Below are 11,147 nucleotides of genomic sequence, written 5' to 3'. Positions count from 1 at the left end.
TAAATAAATAATGAGTTCACAACAGTACCAAAAGTGGTGATTTATTTTCTTATACTAACGGAGCTTACGAGATTTTCTGTTAAAGTTTTGTGTTGTGAAGTTTTCAAGTTTTGGGTAAGGATTTGATGAAATATGGAATAAGGAGTGGCAAGAGCCTAAGCATGGGGATGCCCAAGGCACCCCAAGGTCATATTCAAGGAGGCCAAAGATCCTAAGCTTGGGGATGCCCCGGGAAGGCATCCCCTCTTTCGTCTTCGTCTATCGGTAACTTTACTTGACGCTATATTTTTATTCACCACATGATATGTGTTTTTCTTGGAGCGTCCTGTATGATTTGAGTCTTTGCTTTTTAGTTTGCCACCATCATCCTTCCTGTACACACCTTTTGGGAGAGACACGCATGAATCGTGATTTATTAGAATGCTCTATGTGCTTCACTTATATCTTTTGAGCTAGGCAAAATTGCTCTAGTGCTTCACTTATATCTTTTTAGAGCACGGCGGTGGTTTTATTTTATAGAAATTGATGAACTCTCGTACTTCACTTATATTATTTTGAGAGTCTTTATAACAGCATGGTAATTTGCTTTAGTTATAAAATTAGTCCTAATATGATAGGCATCCAAGAGGGATATAAAAAAACTTTCATATAAAGTGCATTGAATACTATGAGAAGTCTGATTCCTTATGATCGTTTTGAGATATGAAGATGGTGATATTAGAGTCATGCTAGTGAGTAGTTGTGAATTTGAGAAATACTTGTGTTAAAGTTTGTGAGTCCCGTAGCATGCACGTATGGTGAACCGTTATGTGATGAAGTCGGAGCATGATTTATTTATTGATTGTCTTCCTTATGAGTGGCGGTCGGGGACGAGCGATGGTCTTTTCCTACCAATCTATCCCCCTAGGAGCATGCGCGTAGTACTTCGTTTCGATAACTAATAGATTTTTGCAATAAGTATGTGAGTTCTTTATGACTAATTTTAAGTCCACGGATTGTACGCACTCTCACCTTTTCGCCATTGCTAGCCTCTCTAGTACCGCGCAACTTTCGCCGGTACCATAAACCCACCACATATACTTCCTCAAAACAGCCACCATACCTACCTATTATGGCATTTCCATAGCCATTCTGAGATATATTGCCATGCAACTTTCCACCGTCCCATTTATTATGACACGCTCTATCATTGTCATATTGCTTTGCATGATCATGTAGTTAACATCGTATTTGTGGCAAAGCCACCGTTCATCATTTTTTATACATGTTGCTCTTGATTCATTGCACATCCCAGTACACCACCGGAGGCATTCACATCGAGTCATATTTTGTTCTAAGTATCGAGTTGTAATTTTTGAGTTGTAAGTAAATAAAAGTGTGATGATCTCCATTATTAGAGCATTGTCCCAAGTGAGGAAAGGATGATGGAGACTATGATTCCCCCACAAGTCGGGATGAGACTCCGGACGAAAATAAAAGAAAAAGAGTCCAAAAAAATGAGAGAAGGCCCAACAAAAAAATGAGAGAAAAGAGAGAAAGGACAATGTTACTATCCTTTTGCCACACTTGTTCTTCAAAGTAGCACCATGATCTTCATGATAGAGAGTCTCCTATGATATCACTTTCATATACTAGTGGGAATTTTTCATTATGGAACTTGGCTTGTATATTCCAATGATGGGCTTCCTCAAAATGCCCTAGGTCTTCGTGAGCAAGCGAGTTGGATGCACACCCACTTAGTTTCCTTTTGAGCTTTCATAAACTTATAGCTCTAGTGCATCCGTTGCATGGAAATCCCTACTCACTCACATTCACATCTATTAATGGGCATCTCCATAGCCCGTTGATACGCCTAGTTGATGTGAGACTATCTCCTTCTTTTTGTCTTCTCCACAACCACCGCCTATTCCACCTATAGTGCTATGTCCATGGCTCACGCTCATGTATTGCGTGAAAGTTGAAAAGGTTTGAGAACATCAAAAGTATGAAACAATTGCTTGGCTTGTCATCGCGGTTCTGCATGATTTGAACATTTTGTGTGATGAAGATGGAGCATAGCCAGACTATATGATTTTGCAGGGATAAGCTTTCTTTGGCCATGTTATTTTGAGAAGACATAATTATTTTGTTAGTATGCTTGAAGTATTACTGTTTTATGTCAATATTAAACTTTTGTTTTGAATATTACGGATCTGAATATTCATGCCACAATAAAGAGAATTACATGGATAAATATGTTAGGTAGCATTCCACATCAAAAATTCTGTTTTTATCATTTTCCTACTCGAGGACGAGCAGGAATTAAGCTTGGGGATGCTTGATACGTCTCCAACGTATCTATAATTTTTGTTTGTTCCATGTTATTATATTATCTATTTTGGATGTTTTATATGCATTAATATGCTATTTTATATGATTTTTGGGACTAACCTATTGACCTAGAGCCCAGTGCCAGTTTCCGTTTTTCACTTGTTTTAGAGTTTCGCAGAAAAGGAATACCAAATGGAGTCCAAATGGAATAAAACTTTCGCGATGATTTTTCTTGGACTAGAAGACACACAGGAGACTTGGAGTGCAAGTCATAAGATCCATGAGGCGGTCACAAGGGTGGAGGGCGCGCCCAGGGGGGTAGGGCACGCCCGCCGACCTTGTGGGCCCCTCGGTGACCCCCTAACCTAGATCTTCCTCCTATATATACTCTTATACCCCCAAAACATCCAGGGGAGCCACGAAACCACTTTTCCACCGCCGCAACCTTCTGTACCCATGAGATCCCATCTTCAGGCCTTTTCCGCCATCCTGCCGGAGGGGGGTTCGATCATGGAGGGCTTCTACATCAACACCATTGCCTCTCCGATGAAGCGTGAGTAGTTTACCACAAACCTACGGGTCCATAGCTAGTAGCTAAATGGCTTCTTCTCTCTCTTTGATTCTCAATACAAAGTTCTCCTCGATGTTCTTGGAGATCTATTCAATGTAATATTCTTTTGCGGTGTGTTTGCCGAGATCCGATGAATTGTGGATTTATGATCAGCTTATATATGAATATTATTTAAATCTTCTCTGAATTCTTATATGCATGATTTGATATATTTGCAAGTCTCTTCAAACTATCGATTTGGTTTGGCCAACTAGATTGGTTTTTCTTGGAATGGGAGAAGTGCTTAGCTTTGGGTTCAATCTTGCGGTGTCCTTTCCCAGTGACAGTAGGGGCAGCAAGGCACGTATTGTATTGTTGCCATCGAGGATAAAAAGATGGTTTTTTTATCATAATTCTTGAGTTAATTCCTGTACATCATGTCATCTTGCTTAAGGCGTTAATCTGTTCTTTATGATCTTAATACTCTAGATGCATGCTGGATAGCGGTCGATGTGTGGAGTAATAGTAGTAGATGCAGAATCGTTTCGGTCTACTTGACACGGACGTGATGCCTATATTCATGATCATTACCTTAGATATCGTCATAACTTTGCGTTTTTCTATCAATTGCTCGGCAGTAATTTGTTCACCCACCGTAATAATTTCTATCTCGAGAGAAGCCTCTAGTGAAACCCATGGCCCCCGGGTCTATTTTCCATCATATAATCTTCTATTTTCCATCTTATAAGTTTCCGATCTACAATTCTAGTTTCCGATTTACTTTCTTTGCAATCTTTTACTTTCCGTTCCATAAAATAAAAAAACCAAAAATATTACTTTGCCATTTATCCATATATATCAGGTCTCACTTTGTAAATATCCGTGAAGGGATTGACAACCCCTTTATCGCGTTGGGTGCAAGTTGGTGTTTGTTTGTGCAGGTATTCGGTGGCTTGTCGCGTTGTCTCCTACTGGATTGATACCTTTGTTCTCAAAACTGATGAAAATACTTACTCTACTTTACTACATCACCCTTTCCTCTTCAAGGGAAAAACTAACGCAAGCTCAAGAGGTAGCAATTAGCTAGCAGTTTCTCTATCATACCCGAAGGAATTTCATAATAAATATTTTCAGTAGGTGCAGTAGGTTGAGGAGCAACTCTTTGTTCTTCCGGTCAAGGTGAAGATACCCTGAACAAACCCCTCAAAGGATTATTTTCCATAGTTACAAGTGACAGTAAGTTTTAGCACACCATATAATTTTTTCCTTACCAAATTCCACTCACCAAAGGCGCTTCACTCCCCGGTAACGGCGCCAAAAAAGAGTCTTGATGACCCACAAGTATAGGGGGTCTATCGTAGTCCTTTCAATAAGTAAGAGTGTCGAACCCAACGAGGAGCAGAAGAAAATGACAAGCGGTTTTCAGCAAGGTATTCTCTACAAGCACTGAAAGTATCGGTAACAGATAGTTTTGTGATAAGAAAATTTGTAACGGGTAACAAGTAATAAGTGTAACTATAGTGCAGCAAGGTGGCCCAATCCTTTTTATAGCAAAGGACAAGCCTGGACGAATTCTTATATCAAGAAAAGAGCTCCCGAAGACACATGGGAATTACTGGCAAGCTAGTTTTCATCATGCTCATGTGATTCACGTTCGTTACTTTGATAATTTGATATGTGGGTGGACCGGTGCTTGGGTGCTGTCCTTACTTGGCGAAGCCTCCCACTTATGATTAACCTCTCTCACAAGCATCCGCAACTACGAAAGAAGAACTAAGATAAATCTAACCATAGCATGAAACATATGGATCCAAATCAGCCCCTTACGAAGCAATGCATAAACTAGGGTTTAAGCTTCTGTCACTCTAGCAACCCATCATCTACTTATTACTTCCCAATGCCTTCCCCTAGGCCTAAACAATGGTGAAGTGTCATGTAGTCGACGTTCACATAACACCACTAGAGGAAAGACAACATACATCTCATCAAAATATCGAACGAATACCAAATTCACATGATTACTTATAACAAGACTTCTCCCATGTCCTCAGGAACAAAAGTAACTAATCACAAAGCATATTCATGTTCAAGATCAGAGGGGTATTGAATATCATTAAGAATCTGAACATATGATCTTCCACCAAATAAACCAACTAGCATCAACTACAAGGAGTAATCAACACTACTAGCAACCCACAGGTACCAATCTGAGGTTTTGGGACAAAGATCGGAGACAAGGGATGAACTACGGTTTGGAGAGGAGATGGTGCTGGTGAAGATGTTGATGGAGATTGACCCCCTCTCGATGAGAGGATCGTTAGTGATGACGATGGCTTCGCTTTCCCCCTCCCGGGGGAAAGTTTCCCCGGCAGAACAACTCCGTCGGAGCCCTAGATTGGTTCTGCCCAGGTTCCGCCTCGAGATGGCGGCGCTTCGTCCCCAAAGCTTCCTTATGATTTTTTCCAGGTCAAAACCCTCCATATAGCAGAAGATGGGCACCGGGGGCCTGCCGGGTGGGCCACAAGCCAGGGGCGCGGCCCCACCCTTGTGGTTGCCTGTGGGTCCCCTCTGGTATTTTCTTCGCCCAATATTTTTTATATATTCCAAAATAATTCTTCGTAAATTTTCAGGACTTTTGGAGTTGTGCAGATAGGTCTCTCAGATTTGCACCCTTTCCGGTCCAGAATTCCAGCTGCCGGCATTCTCCCTCTTTAGGTAAACCTTGTAAAATAAGAGAGAAAATGCATAAGTATTGTACCATAATGTGTAAAAATAGCCCATAATGCAATAAATATCAATATAAAAGCATGATGCAAAATGGAAGTATTAGTTATATATACCTCTTGTAAGCCGTCACTCGGGATAGTTGATCAGTTATAAATCCTCGACGTTTGTAACCTCCCCCGATATAGTGAAGTTTGGCTGGCTGGCGCCCTTGGTTTTTCCCCTTCGTGTTGGAGGGATTTTTCACGTTAAATCTCATGTCTTTTGCTTGTTTTCGTTCTTCATCATGTTCGATTGCGTGTCGTATCTCTAACAGTCGCCCAAACTGAAGGAGCTAAGTTTGAAGCTTGATATGTTCATGCTTATTCCTCCTAGATATGTACTCCCTCCGTCCGGTGAAAATTTCATATATAGGAATTTTAGGACAAATTATGGAGTATGGTAAAAAATGCATTGGGAAGATGCAAGCCACCATCTCTCACCTCTTTAATTACCCAACCCCAATAAGCTAAGTGCATGTAGAAATTAAGGAGACCATGTGTAGAATGTTATTGATCTTGATTACCGTGTGACGAGAGAAAATTAATTTTTTTCTACTTTAAAGTGCATTGGGAAGATAGAAATACACTTTTTATGGACAAATTTTAAAATCAAACATACACTCTTCATCGGACGGAGGAAGTATGTCTAGTTTTGTTGCCAATTATTTGCTACAACAACTTATACTGCGGTGCCGTTTCGACATTCTGCAAGTGGACTGTGAAACATGCAAGGAGGTTGAATTTGTAGCGTTACCAGCAAGGGGAGCACCGCCAGTCAGGGGCCACCCCTGTATCGCGAGAATCAAGATATACAAGAGATGCTACACTTACGGACATTTTCTAGTACGGAAAGCTCTTAAGGGTCTGAGGTGGAGGTGTCGGGATTAATTATGGGTTGCGCCCCATGGTTAGGGTCGATTGATTGTATTTAATTATTTATACCTGGCCATAAGTCAGGCCGGGGTGGGCTCGGGCCGGGCCTGAAAAAGCCTGTAACAGAAAATCCAGGCCCAACCCCTAGATTTCAAGCCCAAGCCTGGTCCTGCCCTGGCATTCGGGCTCAAAACTTAGGCCCAGGCCCGGCCTATGGGCAAGACCGGACCGGGTCGGGTCGGGTCAGGCCGACCGGGCCGGTTTCCCATGGCCAGGTATAATTGTATTGGGACACGTGCTAGTGTAAGTTCCTCTGTAACCCTTGCCCCGTAAGTGTAGCATTTTCGTTTTGGTCATGTGTTGATATTTTTCTTCCCGTTTATTGATCCCTGTTGATTTTTTTGAAGTTGATCAAGCAATTTTACTTGAAATTTTTACTCTCTTGGAGTTTAGAAACACTGCTTTCTAAACTGAACATGATGATTTTTTATTGATTTGTCTTTCTCAACAAATATTGGCCTTCGGTACGTTGAGATCTCTTGGAACTACTTCAAGATTTCAATCATGGCAAGCTGGATATACGTAGCTCTCACAAAAACAAAACAAAAAAAGTTAATACTCCATCCATTCAAAAAAGATTGAAGTTCTAGGAATTTTTTAAGTCAACTTTTAAAAAATTGACCAAGTCTATATAAAAATCCGCAAACATCTGCGAAATCAAAATATATAATAGAAAATTTCATTTCATAATGAATCTAGTGAAGTAAATTTGGTTTCGTAGATGTTGATAAATTTTGTTATAGACTTGGTCAATCATAATGAAATTTGACTCAGGACAGTCCTAGAACATTAATTATATTGAAACCGAGAAAGTATATACACAGTTTAAACTATGATGCTGTTATTATTCTTCCAGTGTCTTGAATTTTATTTCTTTTAAGGGGATTCTAGTGTCTTAAATGGGAATGCCCCAACATATATTTTCTTATGGGCCCCCATATTTGGCGAACGTTCGCGCAGGTGGCATTTGTAACGATTTTGATGGCATTTTTAGTGTATGTGGGATGCCCAAAAAATGTCATGTCACTCTGAAGAAACTGTCATCCCACACAACTAAAAACGCCATAAATATCGTTAGAAATGCCATTTGAGCGAACGTTCATCAGGTAACATTACCGTTTCCTTATTGGGCTAGTTTATTTATTATGCGCTTCGTCGGCCAGACCATATTGGGCCCAATTATTGTCGCTGACCAGTTGCCTCACCTCAAAAAAAGTAGAAGGGCAGCCAGTCGCCGTAGCACGCGAATGAAGTGAGTGAGAGCGAGACGCCAGTCGCTTCTCGCGGCTGCGCCGCGCCGCCGCCCTCCTCGCCGGCTCGCTGCGCCGCCTCCGTCTGCCGCCGCATCGCCGACGCCTCGACCGAATCATCGGGCACCACCGCCGTTGTACCATCTCTCCGACGGTCAGGTCAGTACGCCTTCAGTTTCTACCAGCGGAAATCGGAGTGAAGAACCCTAGCTATTTCTAGACGAACCAGTTTAAGAGGTCAGCAGAAGTAGATGGGGTATTTGCAGAATGGTGTCATTGGTGTTACCTAGAGATTGCTAGCTCCGTGCGTAATTTGGTCAATCTCTAGATTATGCAAAGATACTGAAGCGGGTACATGAACTGTTAACTTATTTTACAGATTTTTGGGACATCACATAATGATCACCACATTTCCTTTTCTGTAGCCAGATGAAGTGGGCACAATATTCTGTTTGTTGCAGACTGACTACCATGCTCTGCATCTACCACCATTTTTGCCACTACTGTTGAGCTTATGTTTAACTGTCGTCAATCACTGAATGTTGTAATTCAAAGTGAAATGTTTTTAAGAATACAAAAAAATAAAATTGAAGCAGTGATTATTGGATTATTTCAGTATCTTAGACAACATAACTGCTGAGAAAAATTCCTATTAGTGCGTTGAAGTCATTCTCCCCCTACCTCTTTCTTTTCAGTGGAAGAATCAATATTTCCATTCAAGTAACGGAATGTTGCTACTTGCTAACCCAGTCCAGATTTATTTTGCTTAGAAGTTTGCTCGGAAGAAATGTCATAGACACAAATGTAGAAGGATGTTGGCATTTACAGCTGAAGTGTTCCACAGAATTTTGCTCGAGGCTGCATATGTATTTTCCTTTCCGAGACTATCCTTTTACATAAGGTCACATTGTGTGATTGCCAGTACAGTTGCTTCAAGATTGAAACCGTCTCATGTATGAAATCATCTCATCTCATCGTGTGAATCTAGGATTTCTTCAATGTGTATATCTGTGATTTTGATTATTTATGCATTTGCTTTGCCCTTTGTTGATTCATGCAGCCATCCTGTTTGATAAAATGTCGGCACCAGCATCCATTCCCTGTGGTTCCAAAAGTGTGCGAGGCAACGACAACGGTGTCGACAGGCTCAGCAGCCTGTCCGACGATCTGCTCCACCATGTGATGTCCTTCCTGCCGACGCCGGAGGTCGTGCGCACAAGTCTTCTGTCACCAAGGTGGCGCAATCTCTGGAGCTCTGTTCCATTTATCCACATCAACAACAAAGACTTCGTGGTTAAAAATGATGTGGGCACTGCTTGCTTTGATAACCACAAGCTGGAGAACTTTGTGGACCACTTGCTGCTCTTGCGTGATGGCACTGTTTCCTTGGATGAGGTCCGGGTCTTCATCACGACTCGCAGTAGTAAGAAGAGTTCTGTGTGGATTCGTCATGCCATCAAACACAAAGTTCGTCTCCTTCATATTTCTGGATTTCACCACCATCTGATTTTGGATAGCACAGCAATGTTTTCTTCTCTGTACCTCAAAAGAATCAGGCTCCGGTATGTCCGTTTGAACGATTGGTTCGATAAGCCGCTGAATTATGACTGGCCTGTGCTCGAACATCTAGAGCTGGTGTGTTGCATTCTCGATACAAGGAGGATCTCATCGAGCTCACTCAAGGTTCTACATATCATCGACTGCATCATTGGCAATGATCTCCTGATTGGTGCTAGGAAGCTTACCCATCTCTCTGTCATTGACCCAGAATGTCGTCGTGGTGCTATAGTTACCTGGGATCTGTCTTCTCTAGTGTCAGCTTTGATTAGTCTAGGGTCCGAGTTTCATTATGATGATAACACAGAAGTAGATCATCATCTACTTGATGGCCTTTCACATGCCACAACATTGGAGTTGCATGCACCGTTACCTGAGGTACTGATGGGTTGTTTTCCTTTTCATATTCGTAGGTGAATATATTTGCATGCCGAATTAGTCGCTTCTTAGTTTTAAAGTCAGACACAATCTACTTTTTGAAGTGATTATGTACTGTTTACTATATGTTGGCAAGCTAGCATGAAAATATTGTATCATTAACTATTCAGCTTGCTCTATTTTCAACTCCTTCACATGATCATATTGCTTGTGAAGCTCGCATTCGAGAGGGGTTTGCAAGCATGCCCGGTGTTCAGCAATCTGACAAGCTTGGTGCTGGGTGATTGGTGCATGGCTGCTGACTTCTACCCACTGTTCCGTATTCTCCATCGCTCGCCCACGCTGAAAGAGCTAAGTGTTAAGCTCAAGATGGTAATACTTCTCCCAGATATGTATGTCTAGCTGGCACTGCTTTGCTACAACATCAGAATGATCAAAGCTGATACTCCCGTGTGGTTTTGACACGCTGCAGGAGCACTGTGAAACATGCAAGGAGGTTGAATCTGCTTCATTACCATCAAGGCGAGCACCAGCAATCAGGGGATATCCTCGTGTCGAGAGAATCAAGATATGCTGCAGCAAAGATGATCTGAGGATCGGTACGTTGGTGCAGGCGCTGCTACCGATCTTCATCCCAGACGGGAAAATCAGTATCGAGGGTTACTAATCATGTTTATGTTAAGGCCTTGTTTTGGGACCTGTCCCCCTCTTGCCATATTTGGTTAGTGCTAAGTTCGTTAAGAGCTGCGCTTTCCCCTTTTCTAGACCGGAGAGGGGGGGCTGATATTCTTCTTCTGTATGGCTAAATCTGACCAGACATTACACATTCTTGTGTTGTAGACTTAAGTTAATCATGTTTCAGATCTGGGGTACGTGTGTTGAGGCATTCTGGCACAGAAATTTGACTAACATGAATCATGTGACACCACCCTTTAGATCATGATACAAATTTTGAAATAGTGGTTTAAGTGGTTTAATTGCAATTCCTAGTTTTAGGAATTACTTTGTAGTTTTTTGGATCTTCATCCAAAACATTGTATTTGTAATTACAAGTATTTCTAAAAAAGATAAAAATAAAAGGCAGTATCAAATAATTGATATAAATTGTTTTAAGACGTCCTGCCTTATCCTGCCTTATCGCAGGCGATAAGGCGTCAGTGGTGCTCGCCTTAGGTCGCCTTACCTCATTATATAACACTTGATTTGTCACTAGCCATGACTTGCTAAGAGCAACTCTAGAAGATTCCCTAAACAGAGAGCTTTAGAATGGCTTCTCCTTCAAAGGTTTTGAAGCCCTCCACTTTCTCAGTTTCTCTAAAACTATAACCTTTTATATAGTTCTTATGTCGCATGGACCTCACTTGTCAGCGGGTTACACATTTAGGCCCTCTTTAATTCGCAGGA

At 41.5% G+C, this 11,147-nt stretch overlaps 1 protein-coding gene across 5 annotated transcripts; it reads left to right on the top strand.

The window, feature by feature from the left end:
* The first annotated feature begins 7,728 nt into the window (after window positions 1-7,728).
* LOC109733584 (F-box/FBD/LRR-repeat protein At1g78750) lies at window positions 7,729-10,608 on the top strand. Of its 5 annotated transcripts, none has more exons than XM_020292805.4 (5): window positions 7,730-7,967; window positions 8,579-8,761; window positions 8,869-9,743; window positions 9,960-10,115; window positions 10,216-10,608. In XM_020292805.4, the coding sequence occupies exons 3-5, from the start codon at window positions 8,886-8,888 to the stop codon at window positions 10,408-10,410; spliced, it is 1,209 nt and encodes a 402-aa protein (XP_020148394.1). In that variant the 5' UTR covers window positions 7,730-7,967; window positions 8,579-8,761; window positions 8,869-8,885; the 3' UTR covers window positions 10,411-10,608. The 5 variants fall into 5 exon arrangements, with proteins under 5 accessions (XP_020148397.1, XP_020148394.1, XP_073360927.1 ...); XM_073504826.1 differs by having other exon boundaries at window positions 7,775-7,967; window positions 8,564-8,761; XM_020292806.4 differs by having other exon boundaries at window positions 7,776-7,967; window positions 8,582-8,761.
* Window positions 10,609-11,147: the final 539 nt, after the last annotated feature.

The sequence above is a fragment of the Aegilops tauschii genome, chromosome 7 (assembly GCF_002575655.3).
Source record: "Aegilops tauschii subsp. strangulata cultivar AL8/78 chromosome 7, Aet v6.0, whole genome shotgun sequence".
In the NCBI taxonomy this organism is placed as follows: Eukaryota; Viridiplantae; Streptophyta; class Magnoliopsida; order Poales; family Poaceae; genus Aegilops; species Aegilops tauschii.
This window is presented reverse-complemented; position numbering and strand designations above follow the sequence as displayed.